Source organism: Aricia agestis, chromosome 17 (genome assembly GCF_905147365.1).
Source record: "Aricia agestis chromosome 17, ilAriAges1.1, whole genome shotgun sequence".
Taxonomy (NCBI): domain Eukaryota; kingdom Metazoa; phylum Arthropoda; class Insecta; order Lepidoptera; family Lycaenidae; genus Aricia; species Aricia agestis.
In genome coordinates, this window is record NC_056422.1 from 12,800,597 (window position 1) to 12,820,335 (window position 19,739).

The 19,739-nt window shown below is 35.7% G+C and overlaps 1 protein-coding gene across 1 annotated transcript; it reads right to left on the reverse strand.

The window, feature by feature from the left end:
• Nucleotides 1–531: 531 nt before the first annotated feature.
• LOC121735532 lies at nt 532–4,893 on the reverse strand. The gene is made up of 5 exons (XM_042126375.1): nt 4,786–4,893; nt 2,136–2,888; nt 1,772–1,976; nt 1,402–1,555; nt 532–971 (listed from the first exon to the last, which is right to left on the reverse strand). Exons 2-5 carry the CDS (start codon nt 2,524–2,526, stop codon nt 798–800), a joined length of 924 nt encoding a protein of 307 aa, XP_041982309.1. The 5' UTR covers nt 2,527–2,888; nt 4,786–4,893; the 3' UTR covers nt 532–797.
• Nucleotides 4,894–19,739: the final 14,846 nt, after the last annotated feature.

Consider the following 19,739-nt stretch of genomic DNA (forward strand, 5'->3'; position numbering starts at 1 on the left):
CAGCAGGAATAGCCACCATAGAAAGGTCTATTCTTAGGGTAAAGGAGACAAAGTGATGGATTAATTAGGGAATCTGTCAGTTTGTCGCATTTCTACAGTGGCCATGCTAAGCCTGCTGTAAGTGCTTATGGAGCCAGTAAGATAGATAGATAGATAGAAAATCATTTATTTGTACAACTTGAAACTAAACTAAACTTAAAAACACAATAAAGGAAATCTATGTAGGTATTATGCCAGACATCCTTTAAGTATATAATAAGAATAAAATGAGAGCCATTCACAGCAAGTAAAATGGAAGATACTACGAGTTTGTTCGAATGGAGACAAACTTAATAAGTATATGGATTTCGAATAAAATAGGTAAGTAAATATAAGTTTCTGTTCCTAAAAACATGAGAAAGCTAATATTTTCTTTGAAATATAATTTTTGTTTTTCTAATGTAAAAGCGTTTTTGAAGGAGAGCTTGAATAAGAAATAAATAAAACAAAACAAGTATGTATGCAAAGGAGTTGGAAATTAAAAGCACCAAATATTTTTTAAATTTTTATTCCCCTATTGCCTGAGCCGATACTCGTCAGAGAAATGATATTACAAATATCAAACTACATCTACTACTTTATCCCAACATGCAAGTATATAAATATGTCAAAAATCTTATGTATACAGTATATGAATAAATGGATTTGTCAAAATACATAATATTATAGTCAAAATAGGAACTTTCTTTTCAAGAAAGGCTCCAGTAATTTCAAAGATGGGATGATGCTAGTCCTAATGGCAGATAACCTCGCCCGGTTTAGTTCCCAGCAGAGAGTTCAACGATCTTCTGGTTGACATCTTGGAGTTCAGACATGTACTCCTCGTCGGCCATGATGGTTGCCAACTTCTTCAGGATAGAGAGGAGTTCTCCATCTCTCAAATGCAGTTGGTCATTGCACTGCTCCACTTCGTCTACTACTTCATCTGGGATCTGGAAAGAAGGAATAATTTAGAACCTATTTATACATATAACCAAATACTTTTACTTTTAATGGAAGAGCTTCTATGTTTATGGATCTGCTGTGGCTTTTATTTTATTTTTGTGTGTTCAATAATTACTTTGCTTATCTGCAGTATTTTCATCAAGGACGAAAGTTGATGGATGGGCATTACTCTTTATAGTTTATATCTTTTATCACGACTGTAATTTTATTTACAGTTCGCGTTATCAAATTTTGTTTACAGAGAGATTCTGTTTTATCGGGCACATGTGCTGCAATGTGTTTTTTTTATAGATTTTATGAGTTACTAAGAGGTAAATGTATCTACTATTACTCTGCTAATTGCTTTAAACTTTAAAATAAGTATTTCTTTACTATCTCAAAGATTTTTATAGGCTAGATCGACGGGTAGATTCTTACCTTTTGTAATTCTAAGAAGGTTTCAAACTTCAACTTCTTCCTTGTCTTTCCGTTGGTACCATCAAGGAACATGGTGAACTGCTGGTCTTTCAGTTTCAGCGGGAAGTAAATACCCGCTGTGAGGTGGCCTTTAGCGTTCCTGGCCAGAAGACTCCTGTAATGGAAGAAATACAATTAATTCTGTGTTCCTTGTGTAAAGCTTGGTGTAAACTGTATGTAATTACTAATTATTAGCAAAGAACCAGAATCTTAAAGAATCAAGCTGTCCATAAAACTTATTCATAAACCTATTTGACTGCTTCCATATGTAGTAGACGTAGTTTCGGACCCAGATTTATGTAGATCCTTTCTTTATTTGGATGCTACTAACCTTAAGTCCCAGACCAGGTTTCTCTTCTCAGTAACGCTGACCGCGGTGAGGTATGGTCGCGCGACGTACACCAGCGACAACCGCTCCTTCACCGTCTCTCCTCTCGTCTCTCTCTCGTGCCACTCGACGTAGCTGCTGTTGTGGATGTTGAACTGGTAGTTGTATTCCTTGCGGCAGTGCGGTTCGTCCGATTGGGTGAACCAGCCTGAAAGGTAGAGGATTTGTTAGCAAATTGAAGAAATAACTATCTGGCCAATGGCATTTCGGAATAACGCCAACCGCTAATTGAGGTAATTCTTTGTAAATTACGATCACCGAAAGTAATTTTGAGGCTAAGAGATAGGGTGAATAAAAGAAGTCTTACCGGTATGTGGGTAACAACGGTCAGCCATGACGGTGACGACTCGGGAGATGTGGTAGCCCAAGTCCGACAGGAACACACCCGGTCTGCCGGCCACCTTCACTTGGATGGCCAACATGACGTGGTCCTTCTCCGTCTCGATCAGGAAGCCCTGGGGCCCGGGGAACGACGTGGTGTAGTCCAGCAGATCTTGGATGTTCTCGTCGCACGAGACTAACATCATGGACTTGGTGATTCCAGGAAAATCGTTCTCTAGGACCTTCAGGCGCTTCATCACCTCCATGCCGAGACCCACGCACGTATGCTTGTGGGCCCTGATGGGCGGGTTGTACTTCGGGAAGAACTCCTCCAGGGACTGGTCCGGCGAGGCCATGTACGCGTCGTAGAGGGTCATGAAGTTGTTAACGGAGTCGTAGTTCTCCGCGATGACGAGTCGGCTCAGCAGCGCCTCGGCCTTGGCGACCAGCTCCTCGTACTGGTGCAAGGACAGGCTCAGGGCCGGGCGCGGCGCCCCCCAACGCGGCGGCGGCAGGGGGTGGGTGGCCGGCCATTGGATGCCGACCGGTTTCTGGGTCTCGGAGCCGAGTCAGCTCAACCACTCGGCTCCCCAGCGGCCCATGACGCGGCGGATGGCGCGCTCCTCGCTTGAGGTGGAGGGGATGTCCAGGGGAGCTGCCTGGACCTCCCGAGCGGTCTCGCCCACTGCCCCCTGAGACCGCTCATAATCCTTACTTAACGGTTTTATATTTAACGTATCTGAAACCAAACAAAACGACAATTAGTACTTATTTCCAGGTAAACATCTAAAGGTGCAGGGTGCTTAAACTCCTAACAAAACCTTGTCCTTGATTCTATTGATTTGTTTCAATACAAAAGGGCTTTAGAAGCCTGTCAAGTCCCTTGGGCTTCGTATGTAGACAAAGGGCAAACGAGACCCAGGTACAAATACCTCGACCTTTTTCATCGAGCAACATTGTGAGTCAAAGCCTGACGCATAATAGGGCCGACTGGTACCAAATATATTTGGGACAATACCCTCTTTCAAAGAAAGTTAAGCGTGGCTTAAGTATTTTTTTACTAAACATGCTGTTTTTACCGACCGATAGTAATATTTACTTTACCTACTCAGACCAAATAAAACCCTAGAACCTAATTCTCTTCTCTAACGCGTACGTAACCGTGACTCACACTCATAGTAATTTTAGGCTGTATGTTTAGGCAATGGCTACATTTCCTCAACTATTGCACCACATTATGATGTCATTTATACCGCATTTGTTTGGAATAAATTACGTGAAGTCCACAATACACAACTTTTACATAGACAATACTTTCCTATCCACATTTGAATGTTTGTTATTCTATTTTATTTTTACAGAGTGAATATTTAATAATTAGAAATTAATTTAAATTATCAAAGAAAATAAAAAATAAATTATAAGTATGTACAATAAGGTCGCAAACTTATTTGAGGTTATCGCGGATAGCGTTTATTAAACACACGTCGTGTTAAATTGCAAAATGCTAGCTATGTAGATGCATTCTACAGAACCTAGGCAATCTGTTATTAATTTATTAAAAAGATATCGTTTAAATTTAGATTAAATCAATAGCTGTACCAAAGTATAAGGCTTCATGAATGACGCACTTTCAACATGAAATGTGCTCACGCGATCTAAATATAGATTTTGGGCCAAATGTAGTTTCCGGCAGACTGGCTGACGGCCAAAAATACCGAAAAGGAAAATCGTATACGCAAACACTTATTTTAATTCCAGAATTTATTATTTTCTATTCATAATTGGAGTAGAAAAACATCTAAAAGCAAAAATTTTCTTATTCTTCGCACCAAACGCTTAAACGGTTGCAAAACATCAGAATTATCCTTTAGAATAGAATGAAACTAAAAGATAATAAGTAATAATTATCTTTTAGTTTCATTCTATTCTAAAGGATGTTTTTTTAGCTATGCTAGGAATAACCTAGTTAGATAAACGACGAACTTGAATACATCTATACTACTTTATGTTATGAGTGAGTATATTTTGCTGCTGACGCATAAAGATAAAACACGATCAATGAAAACAAAGAGGGTAAACCAATTTACAAAACTAGGACATCAATATTCAGACTAAGGTTTTAGTCAAAAGAATGACTTTCTGTAAATTGTTAAACTGTACATAAGTCTTTAGATTAAGAGGGAAAAAAGATGTACTTATATACAAAATATGCCAAAACTAGAAAAACAAAATATGAGGCTTTAGTACATTAAAATCTGCCCGAAAACTAAAGAAGTAATCGTCTGCCTCTCGATTGAGAGGGAAGAAGGTATGGCTAAAGAAGAAGGTCAGGAGTGTGATACATCATTCCTAGTAATAACTATTTAGTAAAAACAGCCCTCGAAGTGATGTACAATACCTATAGGCTACAATAAGAACATATGCCTCGTTTCTTAGGATTTTTGACAGGAGTCAGGAATTTACCTTTTTTGTTTTTAACAGCGTTGTTGATTGGTTAACCGTGATTGTTAGCCAATGAAATGCGCTAATGCATAGAGTTTCTTGGATAAACACTAGAAAACTTTAGAAACATGGGCATTGGCCCTATTTCGTAACATTTGTTTATGTTAAAGCCGGTATTCAAGGTTACTCACCCATTGATTGGCTATCGCCGGTCTGCTGGTAGAACTGTCTTCAGAAAAGTCTTGGTGCGTTTGTGTCGTAACAGAAACTGGCTGTGTTGGCGTCGACGCGGTTTATATAAACGTTCATTTTGTTTCGCCCCCCCCCTCTCCCCGCGGACGTCATTCAATTGATTTTGAGTGAGTGAGTGAGGTAAGTCTGTGTGCGTTTCGCGTAATTTCCAGAACGTTCACGCTGTTGAGGTGCGCGTTGAGCGTAGCAGAAAGCGATGTTGAGCTTACGACCTAGGGGTAGGGAGTGCAGAATGCTCGTTCCTCAAACGCTAAACGCAGTCATATTGACTTCGTTTATTCCTTGGCTGTTATATTTTTGTCAAATTTTTAAATTGTACAACATAATATGGCAACAATATAGTATGTGCGTATTAATTACAAGTATTTTAAAAATATTTCGTTATTCAGTAAGTAAATAACTAATAGTGTAGAATACTTTATACGATGAAAATGATATTCCATAAATTATGTTATTTTTATATGAACCAGAAAACAGATGCTATAAAGCTGTAATAAGCAAGCCTGCCTGAGTCGCTTTTCAACGATACGTCTCCAGAGAAGCTATATGAAGATTTTCTTTCGTCGATGTTTAATAAATAAAGATATAAAATAATATATTATTTTATTAAATAAAAACTGCAATAATATTAATCACATTACGCTGCTGACATTCAGTTCGCTCCGCTCATCACCGTAACCGCACCGCTACATCCAGCGTCAAAACAAGCACACACGTGCAGGCGTGCGTGTGTGCGCAAGGTCTGGCGACAAACATGTGACGCGCACACAGGCGCAGCGCGCACGTGCAGCGACGGAACGTGCGTACTGCTGTCTATTGATAGCATAACACCATCCCACATCATGATCGAGTGTGACGATGGTAGTCATTCATTTTTTGGGATTCCGTACCCAAAGGGTAAAAACGGGACCCTATTACTAAAACTTCGATGCCTGTCCGTCTGTCTGTCTATCGGTCCGTCTGTCTGTCTGTTTGTCCGTCCGTCTTAATAACCGCTATAGCTAGACTTCTGAAATTTTCACAGATTGTGTATATCTGTTGCCGTCATAACAACAAATACTAAAAACAAATAAAATTAATATTTAAGGGGGCTCCCATACAACAAACGTGATTTTTTTGGCCTTTTTTGCTCGTAATCAATAATGGCAACAGATAGGCACTTGAAATTTTTACGAAATCTTCAATTTTTAATTTATTTTAATTTAAATATTAATTATTGAAGTACACATGTATGATGTACTTAAGTAACTTAACATCATACATGTGTACTTCAATAATTAATATTTAAATTAAAATAAATTTAAAATTTAAGGAGGCTCTCATACAAATTTTTGGCCTTGTTTCTATAACGGTACGGAACCTTTCGTGCGCAAGTCCAACTAGCACTTGGCCGATTTTTTATGCACATATTTTCATATTTTACTGTGATCGTCTGCTGCTAGGCAATTAGAAGATGGGAATAACCATGACTCATGTCTAACGTTTGCAATGAAATTTTGCAATTGCACGAATCTGGAGCTCTACCTACCATAATTTCAAATGGGTAACTAGGTAAACGTAAATATTCTAGAAACCTAGACAATATATGATAATTGCTATCGCACATAAAACCGTCCAAAGACCGTTCGTTCTTGCTATGTGTTCATATTGTGCGTAAATGATTCTCCTACGATAATTTTTTAAATCGAAGCAGCTAAACAATATAAGGTAAAAGCACTAATAGTAGACTCGGAACTAATAGATGACACTTACGACAAAAATACCATAAAAATAAGAATTACTCTAATTTTTCTCAACACTATAAATTTTATAAGCTTCTCAAGCTATCTGTTGATGTGAAAAAATATATTTGGGACGCCTTCGGGAACAAAATTTTAAAATGGGATTAGTTTTCGTAAATAATGTGACCACATCTACACGCGCTCGGCAATTTCTTAGCAAATAGGTTAAGGAAGGCGAAATTTTGCACGTAAGTTTTGAATACATTTATTTGATTTTCTGTAATTACTATTGATTCCATTGGATTAATGGTCATGTTGTATACACTAATTAATGTTTATTTATGATATTTTTCCATTTTCCCTAACAATATAAGTAAAGGATGTCTACTATTAGTTCTTGAAAATTTAAAAAACCTAATAGATGACATAGATCTCATCTTTTAGTTTTGCAATACATACTAAAGTTATTTTGTAGTTTATTCTACTGCAAATATCACCACTATTCTCTGAAAATATAATTCTATTAACAAACTAACAAATTAGAACTACTGTACCTAAAAATGGACATATTAGACCTTCTAGTGATCTAAAATTCGATTGCTTTAGTTTTTTAGCAGTAAAAAGAGAGCTGAGAAAAGAAAGAAGAAAAAAGAAGAGGCAAGAGAAGCATGGAGACTAAAGACTGAAAATAAATTTACTAGGAAAAAAATATGAAAAATAAAAATAAGAGGAAAGATAGTTTCAGCATGGAAGAAGAATGGATAGAATCTGGAGACAACGTGGATAATATTTCATATGCATGTAGTTACTATGATGAAGTAAATGAAATCTTAAAAAAAAACGGCAAATAAAGACCTAATAATAGGAAAAATGCAAAATGTAATGTAATGTTCTATGTCAACTATTAGTTCATATTGGTGTCTACTATTAGTGATGTTCGTTTTCTGTGATGTCATCTATTAGTTGTTATGACTAAGTTTACAAAAAGACCAATAATATAATATATTTTTTATTGATTTGTCAGAGAATAATTAAGTATAATAGTTTTATTTTGTAAGAGTTACTGAAGACATGGAAGAAGTTATCAATCCTCTATTTTCTTAAATATATATTTTATAACATTCAAATGTTTTATGTTTCCTTAAAGCGTCTGCCATTAGTGCTTTTACCTTAGGTATAAGGTAGTTCTCAAAACCTCAAGCCTAAGCTAACAATAAATACGTAAGAAGATAATGTAAGTAAGTACGTCGCAAATGCACGATTCTTCTAGCAAATTCTATTTCCTCAATGTCAAGGCTAACACTATTGATCGTTCTCAGTAACCGGCTAAAGGTAGTTCTCAAAACCTGAAGCCTAAATAGTAATTACTATGCTTACAATAGATAAGTAGATAATGTACGTCGCAAATGCAAGATTCTTCTAGCGAATTCTATTTCCACAATCTCAAGGTTAACACTATTGATCGCTCTCAGTAACCGGCTTAGGGTGGTTCTCGGAAACCAGCGTGTACTTTTGTTATCAAGACAATATATCAGGGATCGATCGTGAATTCGTGACCTTCCTTGCCCTCTGACCTCGCAAGGTGAGGCGTATATTTCCAGCCCTTTATCGCTCGAAATTAGTGGAAGTGGTGGGAGTGTCCTTTAATACTTACACGGTAAAATGTTCTGAGTATTAGTGGTTAGTGATTGTACCCATTTGGAATTTATATTTAGGTAGTTTGAAATTGGGTCGAATAACGATTTAGAAAACTTTTATGTGATGTTTTGTGTCTTCTCTCGTGGTTTTGAATTAAATCTGGGTGCACGGAAGTGCCCCCGCCAAGATGAGCCAAGGGAAGCGCGCATGGGCACTACCTACCTTTTCTCGAAACGTTTCGTCGTATTTTTGAACCCTCTTAACTTTGGTTTGGATAATGCCAGATAGTTGAAATTTTCAAGATATATTGACATGAGTAAAATAATTAAATTCGCAAAGTTTGAATATTGTTACTATTATACTTTAGATTTTATAGGTGTCCAAACACCCAAATTTCTGGCACTGACTCACCGATCATCAAAATTGTTAGGGTACTTCCTGAAGTGTAAGAAAGCTGAAATTTGGTATGTAACCTACTATTAGTACAGAAACAACAAAAAAATTATCAAACCCAACCTAACCTATCCCATCCCCTTGATATAGAGGGGGGATGTTAGTATGAGATAATATAAGTTATTTCTTGTGCTAAATACAAAATTAAAAATAGAGTATAAAATACTTCTTGTGTCAAATAAAAAAATACGTGTTAGCCATGTGAGACCACAGACTCACAGAAAACCGACGTCAAACAGCGCTCTCACAGAAAACCGGTGTAAAACAGCGCTTGCGCTGTGTTTCTTCTAGCGAGTTAAGCGGAGACCGGAAGCCCAACTGAACTATACCTTATTCCCTATCCCTGTTCTCTTCTGCTTATTCCCTTAGCCTATTCCTTCATAAAAAGGGCGAAAACGCACTTGCAACTCTTCTAATGTTACAGTGTCCATGGACCGCATGGACGATGGCAGTTGCTTTCCGTCAGGTGGCCCGTCTGCTTGTTTGTTCCCCAATTTCATAAAAAATGGGCCAAGTGCATGTTAGGGCCAACCCACACGTACCACCACACGACAACCGCAACCACACGACAAACACACGACGTGGTCGGGCGTATATTTCGTATTGTAAATGAACTGGACCATTGACACGTACCACAATTTGCAGTCGTTGTCGACCACTTGTAAAATACCGACCACATCGCAACCACGTCGCAACCACATCGCAACCACAATGTTGCGTCGATGCAACGACACGCCGCCCGCGCTCTTCCAAAGCAAAAGTTGGTACTGAGTAACGGGTTCGCCATCTAGTACGAAACGTTACTCACGAATGCGTTTCGTTATTCGCATTTTTCGTTGCCATATATTTTTTATTTCATGTTTTTTTTAAATATAATAATAATATTATTATAATCTTTTTTTAGGGTTCCGTACCCAAGGGGTAAAAACGGGACCCTATTACTAAGACTTTTGTCTGTCCGTCTGTCAGTCTGTCTCCAGGTTGTATCTCAAGAACCGCTATAGCTAGACTTCTGAAATTTTCACAGATTGTGTATATTTGTTGCCGCTATAACAACAAATACTAAAAACAAAATAAATTTAATATTTAAGGGGACAAATCAAAATTAATATTTAATATTTACATACAACAAACATCAATCATACATCAACAATCAACATCAATAATACATATAGCAAGGATAGCAACACTTAAGTGTCCTCTTCGAAATCCATGACTTTGGGCAAGACGTGTTTCCGCTATAAAAGACGGAGTCGAACTACAATAGTTCGACTTGCACATGACGCAACCACGTCGCAACCACATCACAACCACGTCGCAACCACGTTGCAACCACATCGCAATTCGCAACGTCATTTTATCGGTACCACAACGCAACCACAAAATGCTGCAGCGACACCATTCACACGTAACCACAGCTCGACGACATTTTGTCGTTGCGATGTCGTGTGGTTGTGGTACGTGTGGGTTGGCACTTAAGAGGATTCCACACCGCCATTTTTTCCATACAAACGTTGTCCCCTGTTTCCTCCCTGGATAATGCTAGTAGAGTTATAATTTTTTTCCTGAATATCTACGGCCACTAATACAATGTCCCTATGTTTTCTTTTTTTTCATAATTTAATTATTAAATAAGATATGAACGTTCAAAAACCCAAAAAAATGGCCAGATTTTCCACTGTGTTCAAACGTCCAGAAAACAGATTTGGCTAGATTATACAAAAAAAGCAAAACATAGGAACATAGCTCAAGCCTTTTTTTAATCTTTAATGAAAAAAGTACTTAAATCGGTTAAGTTTTGGAGAAGGAATCAGGGGACAACGAATCGTTGATTTTCTGGATTTTCTGCAGTTGTCTCTATCGCGTTCTGCGGTATAGGCTTGAGCTAAGGGAGACAGCTATAGATATTACACGTACTTTTTTTTCATTTCTCTAGCCGCTGTTGTATCCTCTTAAACTCGCGCACGAAGGGTTCCGTACCTCAATCGAGCAAAAATAGGCTGAAAGTTGTGTTTTTTTTGTATAGGAGCCCCCCTTAATTATTTAATTTATTTAAATTTTATTATTGATTATTAAATCACAAATATAACTGAGTATTTCATCAAGATTTCAAGTGCCTATGTGTTGCAGTTATTGATATCGAGCAAAAAATTACGTTTGTTGTATGGGAGCCCCCGTTAAATATTAATTTTATTTTGAAGATATACACAATCTGTGAAAATTTCAGAAATTTAGCTATAGCGGTTTTTGAGTTACAGCCTGGAGACACACAGGCAGACTGACGGACCGACGGACAGACATTGAAGTCTTAGTAATAGGGTCTCGTTTTTACCCTTTGGGTACGGAACCCTAAAAACGGAAAGAGAACTTTTCTCTCTAAATAGACGGCAACTCGGGGACAATAGTTACTTTCCATCAGGTGACCTGTTGCTCGTTTGTCCCCTAATTTTATATAACCGATCCTGACAAGACACTTGCAACTTTTCTAATATTGCGAGTGTACATCCTCGTTTGCACCTTAATTTCATAAAAACGCATGTGGTAATTTTTATTAAGTACAGAATAATTCTGTAACTCTTTTAAATAAATAATAGTTATTATATTATAATTATTATTATAATATTATGTTCCTTATATTCATAATTACTTCACTTTGTAGACTCTAGGCCTTAAATCGTCCTAAAAATATGTAAGTTCAAACTATAGTCGTAGTGAGAAGTCCTCAGGCCTCAGCAATAATTCTTTGCGAATATTTAATTTTTAGGATGTTAACAACGTCTTACATCCGACTTCGGTTAGTTCAAATATGAAATCTGTACCTAAAAGTTAAACGGCTATATTATCAAACATCTTCGCGTCAAACAATAGTGCGATGTAAAAATGCAGATACCCAACAGTGACATCTTTTATTGACTAGAGTACATTAACAAGTAGGTAATATGAAACTATTCATGCTAGCTATATCGCGATGTAGACGACCAGCAGCGACATCTATTATTATCAATAGAAAAAAATTGCAAAAAATTGTTGTATGAGAGCCCCCCAAAATATTCAATTTATTTTGTTTTTAGTACTTATTTGATGCTAAAGCAGCAAGGGGGCGTCCACAAATTACGTAAGGTGTTTTTACAAATTTTCTGATCCCCCCTCTCCCCGTGGTTAGATTTCGTGAGATGAACGTGTTGGATTGTATGACAGTCAGTAGATGTAATTCTCGTTTATAAGGTCAATGTATGAATGAAATTATTTTCTTTGGAAAATCTAAAAACTCTACACATTAGTCAAAATCGGTGTCTTGGCCATTTTGTTATTCGTCATGCTATGGGCTTTGAATTTAATATATATTACTTTTCTGTTGTACTTAATAACTTTTATTTTAAAATGGCCAGGCCACCGGTATTGACTAATGTGTAGAGTTTTTAGATTCTTCTCGTACGGCTGACACATTATATTATTATCAAATATTTTGCCGCGCTTTAGTGTACAATTAAGGTTTTTAGATTTAGGGCTGAGTATGTAATGTTAGAAACTTGGCTCTACATGAGATCTCACTACTTTTTGACACCACGAACTATATTGTTCTCATCTTGGCAACATTTTTACATGAAAATGTGTTTGGTGGGATCAGTGTCTACAGAACCTATTTAGAAACAATGTTTTTTATTTTTGTACTTGGAAACAAACTTACTTATATATTTTTATTTACTTGTATTATAAGTATAACCATTAAAATGTGGCTATGCTAATGATGAATGCGGTTTTAACCGCATACAATGAGGACAACATAATATAATAACATAAGCAATTTACTATTAGTAGGTAATAAAGAATGATGCAATGTTTTAAAGCGAGACAAGTTCAGTCGAGCAAATTACGACAATGTATTTACTAATTACAGAAACCGTCATGCGACACTCCAAGCAGCATATTCTACCACGAAGTTTTAACTAAAATTTGCATCACTAACTTTGCCTGTGCACAGATGCTCTGACTGGAATACATCATTACACACAATATGGGTTTTCCATTCTTTTCAGTTTTCAACATCTACGTAACGGACTAGGAGTTATTGAACGCCTCAAAAGTTCTTGCCAGCAGAGAAGGACAGGTAGCTAATATCTATGTACATTGAAACCTGGCTAGTTGGGATCTCAAGGGTGAAGGGACCAAGGCTTTTGTACCAATTAGATGTTCCGCGCGAATTCGCCCGCGTAATTTATAAATGTAACGGAAACCGTACATTTCTGCGCAAAATAAAGAAACCTATGTCCTTTCACGTGGTCTATTCTTCATGTGTGCCAAATAACATAAAAAATTGCTCCAGTACGTTCAAATAAGCCATTTCAAATACTTTCTCCCGTTTTTTCCACACTTTCCTCTATTTCTTCGCTCCTATTAGTTTAGCGCGATAAAATATAGCCTATAGCCTTTCTCGATAAATGGGCTATCTAACACTGAAATAATTTTTCAAATCGGACCAGCGCGTTCAAACAAACAAACAAACTCTTCCCAATTATAATATTAAGTATAGACTAGTAGTCGAAAATGCAAAACAGCACATGTTTTGTGTACTTATCAGTGCAGAATATGGTAATTTATTTAACATTTTACGATGTCTTAATGCATTCCCTGGGGCCTGATCATTAACTTTGTCAAAACCTGAGCTAATCCGCGCAGCTCAGAAAACACTTGTAAAGTAAATTGTTCTTTTTTCGCATCATAACAACTTTTACTTCTGAATGGTTGTAAGTTGTAACCTGTAATAATTGTCTCTGAACTGGATTAAGAAATGTCAAACACAAACGTCAAATTTGACTCACGGAATTGTTTTTTTTTTTAGGAATTGAAATGGCTTAGCCATAACTACTAACGGAAAAATTGTAAATCAAGATGAAAATATAGTTTAAAAAAAATTGATATTTTTTATTATAAAATATACTATTTTCTAATATATAACGTGGTCAATGTAGGAATAGTTACTTTTGCACCGATTTATTGTATTTAAAGGTAATTATTATAAATGTGTAAATGGTTTTATTTATATTTTTTTGGTATTTTATAAGCCCTTTATGAAAACACTGAGAAAATAACACTCCATGTTTATATTATCACAAGCATGGCGATCTAGAGGAGAAAGAATTCTCTGACATTGGCAACTAACTGAGTCGGCAATTAAAAAAAAGAAGAAGAAGGAGACAAAAAAAAAGATAATTAGATATTGTTATTAAGTTTATAGAGATTATGTTATATGCAAGAAATTGATAAGTTTATTATATCCTATACCTATTTGATACCTACGCTAAATAATCTACCATAAAAAAGTCTTAGAAATGCATCAAACTTGTGGATTACAATTACATGCATTACAACAGAGTTGATGTCATGAGTTGAACATAGTTTGTTGAACTTGAACTCATTCTTGAACACCTACGTTTTTTTGAGCTTTCAAATAGGTATTATTGTAACATAAACAGGCAATTTATAAGTTTAATAATCCCCTTTTCGTGCCTTGTAAGGCATTTTACATTATTAGTATTGTGTACGCTGAACCAAATATTTTTCAGGATAAAGGATGATTGCTAACACTGAGATACTATAAGTACTACATTTTATAATAAAGAATTGCAAGTGTAATGATGACAAAGTCCTAGGAAGATAATATATATTCACTCAAAAGCTTTAATTAAAAGAAATTTAATAAATACTCGTTTTTAAATGTTTTTTCATTTATTTTCTCACTTAAATATACCTACCTTAGATACATATTCATACACAGCTTTCATCAATAGGTACTATATTTGTCTTACATCTTATTATCAACCTAGTATCAGATAGGCAAGTGGTAAATCTCTTTTATATTATACTTATAAAAATATTTATACAGCGGAAATCTTAAACAAGGTCTTGTCACTTAAAATCAAAGAAGATGAATCAAATATCCCTTGTGTAAATATTAATTTATTATTATTAAAGGAGTTCAAATACAAACTTTTGATGAAAGATAAAAACAATATTATAATTTCAGACTTTTATTTGGCAAACCAATAACAATTAGAAACTGCATTGCAAGTTGCAACTATGGGAAATTGCCTGGGATATCTCAGACAGAGAGCGGTCAAGGGTTTTGTGTTCTTTGTGTTGTATTATGTTGTAGAATGCCTCCCGTGTGAGTATCTCTATATACTCACACAGGAGGAGTTCTGAATGTGTCAGAATTGCTCCTCAGTCACCAACGCAAATGCTTCAACGCATGACCACTCTGTCTGATAGGTCCCTAAAACGACCACATCTTTTTAAAATGTATAATACATGAGGACTTACTAAAGTCCTCATGTATTTTAAATTTAAATGTATAATACATGAGGACTTACTAAAGTCCTCATGTATTTTAAATTTTAATGTAATAATATAAAACTAATATTATTATTATTGAGGTACAAAAGTATTTTTGGTAATAATAATATAAGTTCCAATGAAAATATTATGTTTTATGAACAATAAGTATGTTTGTTATGCAATTTTTGTTATGTCTTTTTGGAAAAAGTACTATAAGTAATGTAGGATTATATTTTTGAGTTTTAGTGACTATTCCCATTGTATATTATATCATATTGTAGTCAAGAGAAGTTATAAATGAAAAAGTGCATATGAGAATTTAGCTAATTTGGATTTTATATTATCAATGATTTAACTTTTCTAGTAGTTTAGGTGTATGTGTGTGTGTTAATATTTATTCGTGAATATACATGAATCTAAAGTTTCAAAGGTTGTGTTCTCAAAATTCTTGTTATTGAGAAAGTAATACCTTTGAATTTACCTCTTTGGTGCAGCGTTTATCATGCATGGTTTACAAGGAAATAGTTTGTGAAATAACACAAAGACCTACTGCAATCAAAAGATTGTACGAAATGCTCCTAAGATAGGTTCCTAAGAAGTACATAGTAAGTCCTCATGTATTTTAAGTTTTAATTTAATATAAAACTAATACTTACTTATTATTATTATTGAGGTAAGTACAAAAGTATTTTTGGTAATACATAATAATATATGTTCCTATGATAATATTATGTTTTATGAACAATAAGTTCCATATGTTTGTTATGCAATTCTTATTAAGTAAGTCTTTTTTGGAAAAGTACTATAATGTAGGTTTTTGTTTTTGAGTAAAATTTAGTGATTTACACTATTCCCATCATATAAGTAATACCATATTGTAGTCAAGAGAAGAAGTTATAAATGAAAAAGTGCTCATATGAGAATTTAGCTAATTGGGATTCTATGATATTATCAATTATTTAACTTTTCTATTAGTTTAGGTGTGTCAATGTTTATCCGGAGCATGTTATACATACATCTAAAGTTTAAAAGGTTGTGTTCTGAAAATTCTTGTTAAAAGTAAGTACTTAATATTGAATTTACCTCTTTGGTGCAGTGTTTATCATGCATATACCAAAATACTTCAGGTTTACAAGGAAATAGTTTGTGAAATAACACAAAAACCTACAATGCAACTATAAGATTGTACCTGTAGGTTTTTGGTGAAAATTCATACTTACTTGTTTTAAAGTAATTATACACAACACTTGTGTTCCTTATACCTTGTATGTGTTTCTTGTGTACTAAATCAATGCAGTCTTAGCTCATCGCACAAATGCAAACCTTATTGTTGACTAGACATATAGGTATATTGTACTAATATACTACACCTCACTTATGTTATTATTCTGAAACCTCACTAACACTAAATGGATTACTAAGGTCTCTACGTCTTTACTTATGTATCACTTCGTGATTAACTTGAGAATACTTAATCGTTTTCCAAAAATTTGGACACTTCGAATGTTTAGTTTTTTGGTTTTAATAACGAATTATTTTCACTAAAATATATGCTATAGACTAAAATATAACTTATTAAGTAACTAACCAACTAAATAGCAATATAATTTAAGACTAAAAAGTATGTACTTAATAAAATTACTAAAATGTAAACTATTCAGTAAAAGCTACTCGTTGGTTGGTGTTTATTGAATTGCTGTATTTGACGTAAAAGCAAGCGAGCTTATGTCAGAAGTGTTGTCATGATACCAAATGATACGAAATTATTACTCAGTTAACAATGGAGAAGTGAGTTTTGTATCACGTGACCACTAACTGGCTGGAAAATAGAGGTCATGGTACCAAAATGCGAGCCAGTCAGTATTCTGGCTGGCTTTAAGAGCTCGTGATAGAGGGGCAGTCCATTTAATTTACACAATGCTGCAATGGCACCACCAGCTGCCATTGTCAGTCACAATCGGACGAGATTGGGCAGTTCCGGTGTCCGGACAGACCGGGATGACGGCACTTAGGGATTGGGGACACTGCTTTTTAGGGTTCCGCCGTTCCGTACCCAAAGGGTAAAAACGGGACCCTATTACTAAGACTTCGTTGTCTTTCTGTCCGTCTGTCTGTCAGCACTCAGCAGGCTGTATGTCAAAAACCGCTATAGCCAGACTTCTGAAATTTTCACAGATTGTGTATTTCTGTTGCCGCTATAACAACAAATACTAAAAACAAAATAAAATTAATAATGAATGGGGGGCTTCCATACAAGAATCGTGATTTTTTTGGCCTTTTTTGCTCGATTTCAATAATGGTAACAATTAATTAGACACTTGAAATTTTCCTTTATTAAAATCCTATACTTATTATAATATGTGTACTTTAATAATTAATAATAATATTAAAATAAAATAAAAATTAGCGGGGTTCCCATACAAAAACACAATTTGTGGCTTACTTTTTGGTCTACGTCAACGGTACCGAACCCTTCGTGCGCGAGTCCGACACGCACTTGGCCGGTTTTTTTTGGGCAGAATATCTTCATTCGGCATACCTATTGTGTAATTTTTATTTGGATTCCGTTTTAAAGTTTCAGTTCTAAGAAACTTTGGATATATCTAAAGATTCAAGAATTACCGAATTTGGGCAGAACTTCTTAATTCGAGTTGTGTTTTGACTTTTGAAGCCGACAGTTTCAGAATTTCAGAATTTAGATATACCTAGTTGTAAATATTATTTTGGCTTTCATTTTTTAAGGTCTTTACCAATTAAAAAGAGCGACGATTAGTTAAATAACCTCTGACATGTCGTCTGATATGAAACAATAAAAAATACCTACATACATATTTATCCAGTTAGGTATAATTAAGGAAGCACCTTGTAATAAGAAATTGGTATTTTATGACATAAACAAGCAGAAGTTGCGACTTCCTAGATGTAGGTTCATGGGCGAATGTAATAGGGAATATTACGCAAAGGAGCAGTCAGCAGAGGGCGTTAGGCTGCCTTCACATTAAGTCGCGAGTAGTGCGGCAGCCGCGCGACTACTTGACACTTGTATGTATCTATTCTTTGGCGTGACTTCTATACTAAAACGAGCCGCGCGGCAGCCTTACTATCACATACAGTAAAATAATCCGACCGAAAATTCATGCTGGAGCGCTTGCCAATGCAAATTACAAAAAAAATAAGCCCTTTCAGCGCTGCCACTTTTACAATGAACGCTATTTTAGGAACACATACACACCGTAAAGTATTATCACTATTCACTATGCTTTGTTATAACAAATACAAAACACAGGGTGTATCTAACCCTGTATTATGCTGATTGCTGATAGTATACTGCAGGGGTCACCAAATGGCGGACCGCCGTCCGCATCCGGACCGCCGAACCTTTGTGTGCGGACCGAGCACTTTCGAAGATGGACTTCGTTAAAAATAAATTTCGGTCTCGACTTACTGATAAACATCTTCAGGATTTACTTAATATCAATAGCTTGCACAAGTTTCACTTCAAACATCATCTTTGTAATTTCCGTAATTACTTACTTTTGCTTAATAAATATATTTTTTTTAAATGTGCGGACCGCGAAGGTCAGGTTCAATCCTGATAATGTACCCCGAGTGAAACTAATTGGTGACCCCTGGCATAAACTTATACCCCTGGTATACTGTATATAGATTACTATAACCATCTATAAGTTATAACTAAAGTCTTTGATTATATACTACACTAGATAGAGCGTCGCCTAAGAAATACGCTCGCAAAAACAGGCCAGCTTCTATGCTTGTGTGCGTGACCGCTTTGTTTTACACTCGCGTTATGTCATTCAATATGTCTATATGTGTGTGCAAAATGCTGCCACCTATTAACATACCTCCCGATAAATAGGATAAATCGATCGGGATTGATTCGTGTGTACGACTATGTGTAGCACTGACGGGCGAATCGCGGCGTTGTGTCCAACAGTTGGGCACAATTTTTTTCGACGGAATCGCGCGACTTAGGTTCTATCTAGTGTAGTATATAATCAAAGAACTAAAGTAATAAAGCCTGCGTCATTAGAGTTACTAAGTAGTAAGTAGGTTTTATGATACACTGTGCTAACAAGTAACAGTGTGTCAGCGCGGTATAAGTTTCTTGTTAGTAACGCTAATTAACTTAGCTAATTATCGACAACACCTGTGCTGTCCTGTTAAGAGCATACTGCATAGACATATAATATACTGTCGTAGTTAAGAGTGATATTAGCAACATCTGTTGCTACCTAATATAGCCGATAAACTGTGCTGATTTCTATCATTATTATCATTTTTAGGGTTCCGTACCCAAAGGGTAAAAACGGGACCCTATTACTAAGACTTCGTTGTCTGTCCTTCTGTCTGTCTGTCTGTCTGTCTCTCCAGGCTGTAACTCCAACAAAATAAAATTAATATTTAGGGGGGGCTCCTATACAACAAATGTGATATTTTTGCCCTTTTTGCTCTATATCTCACCTCTGAAAAATGCACGCAAACAGAACCGATTACAAGCAACACCCAAAATACTAACAGTCATAATATTCAAAATCTACCATCTGCAAACAATATTTTTCGTATGTAATGAAATTAGGATACTCCATATGTATGTACGGGTATGATGGTGTATCTACAAAAATTATTAAAAAAGTTTCATCTATCATATCACCTGTCTTATGTCATCTCTATAACCTATCTATTGAAAACGGGGTCTATCCAGAACGACTAAAAACCACAATAAT

Coding starts and splice junctions, on each gene's coding strand:
- LOC121735532 (XM_042126375.1), bottom strand. CDS start 2,526: ATGACCCTCTACGACGCGTACATGGCCTCGCCGGACCAGTCCCTGGAG. Junction 1,977..2,135: donor CCGTTGTTACCCACATACCG/GTAAGACTTCTT, acceptor TCTACCTTTCAG/GCTGGTTCACCCAATCGGAC. Junction 1,556..1,771: donor AACCTGGTCTGGGACTTAAG/GTTAGTAGCATC, acceptor CTTCCATTACAG/GAGTCTTCTGGCCAGGAACG.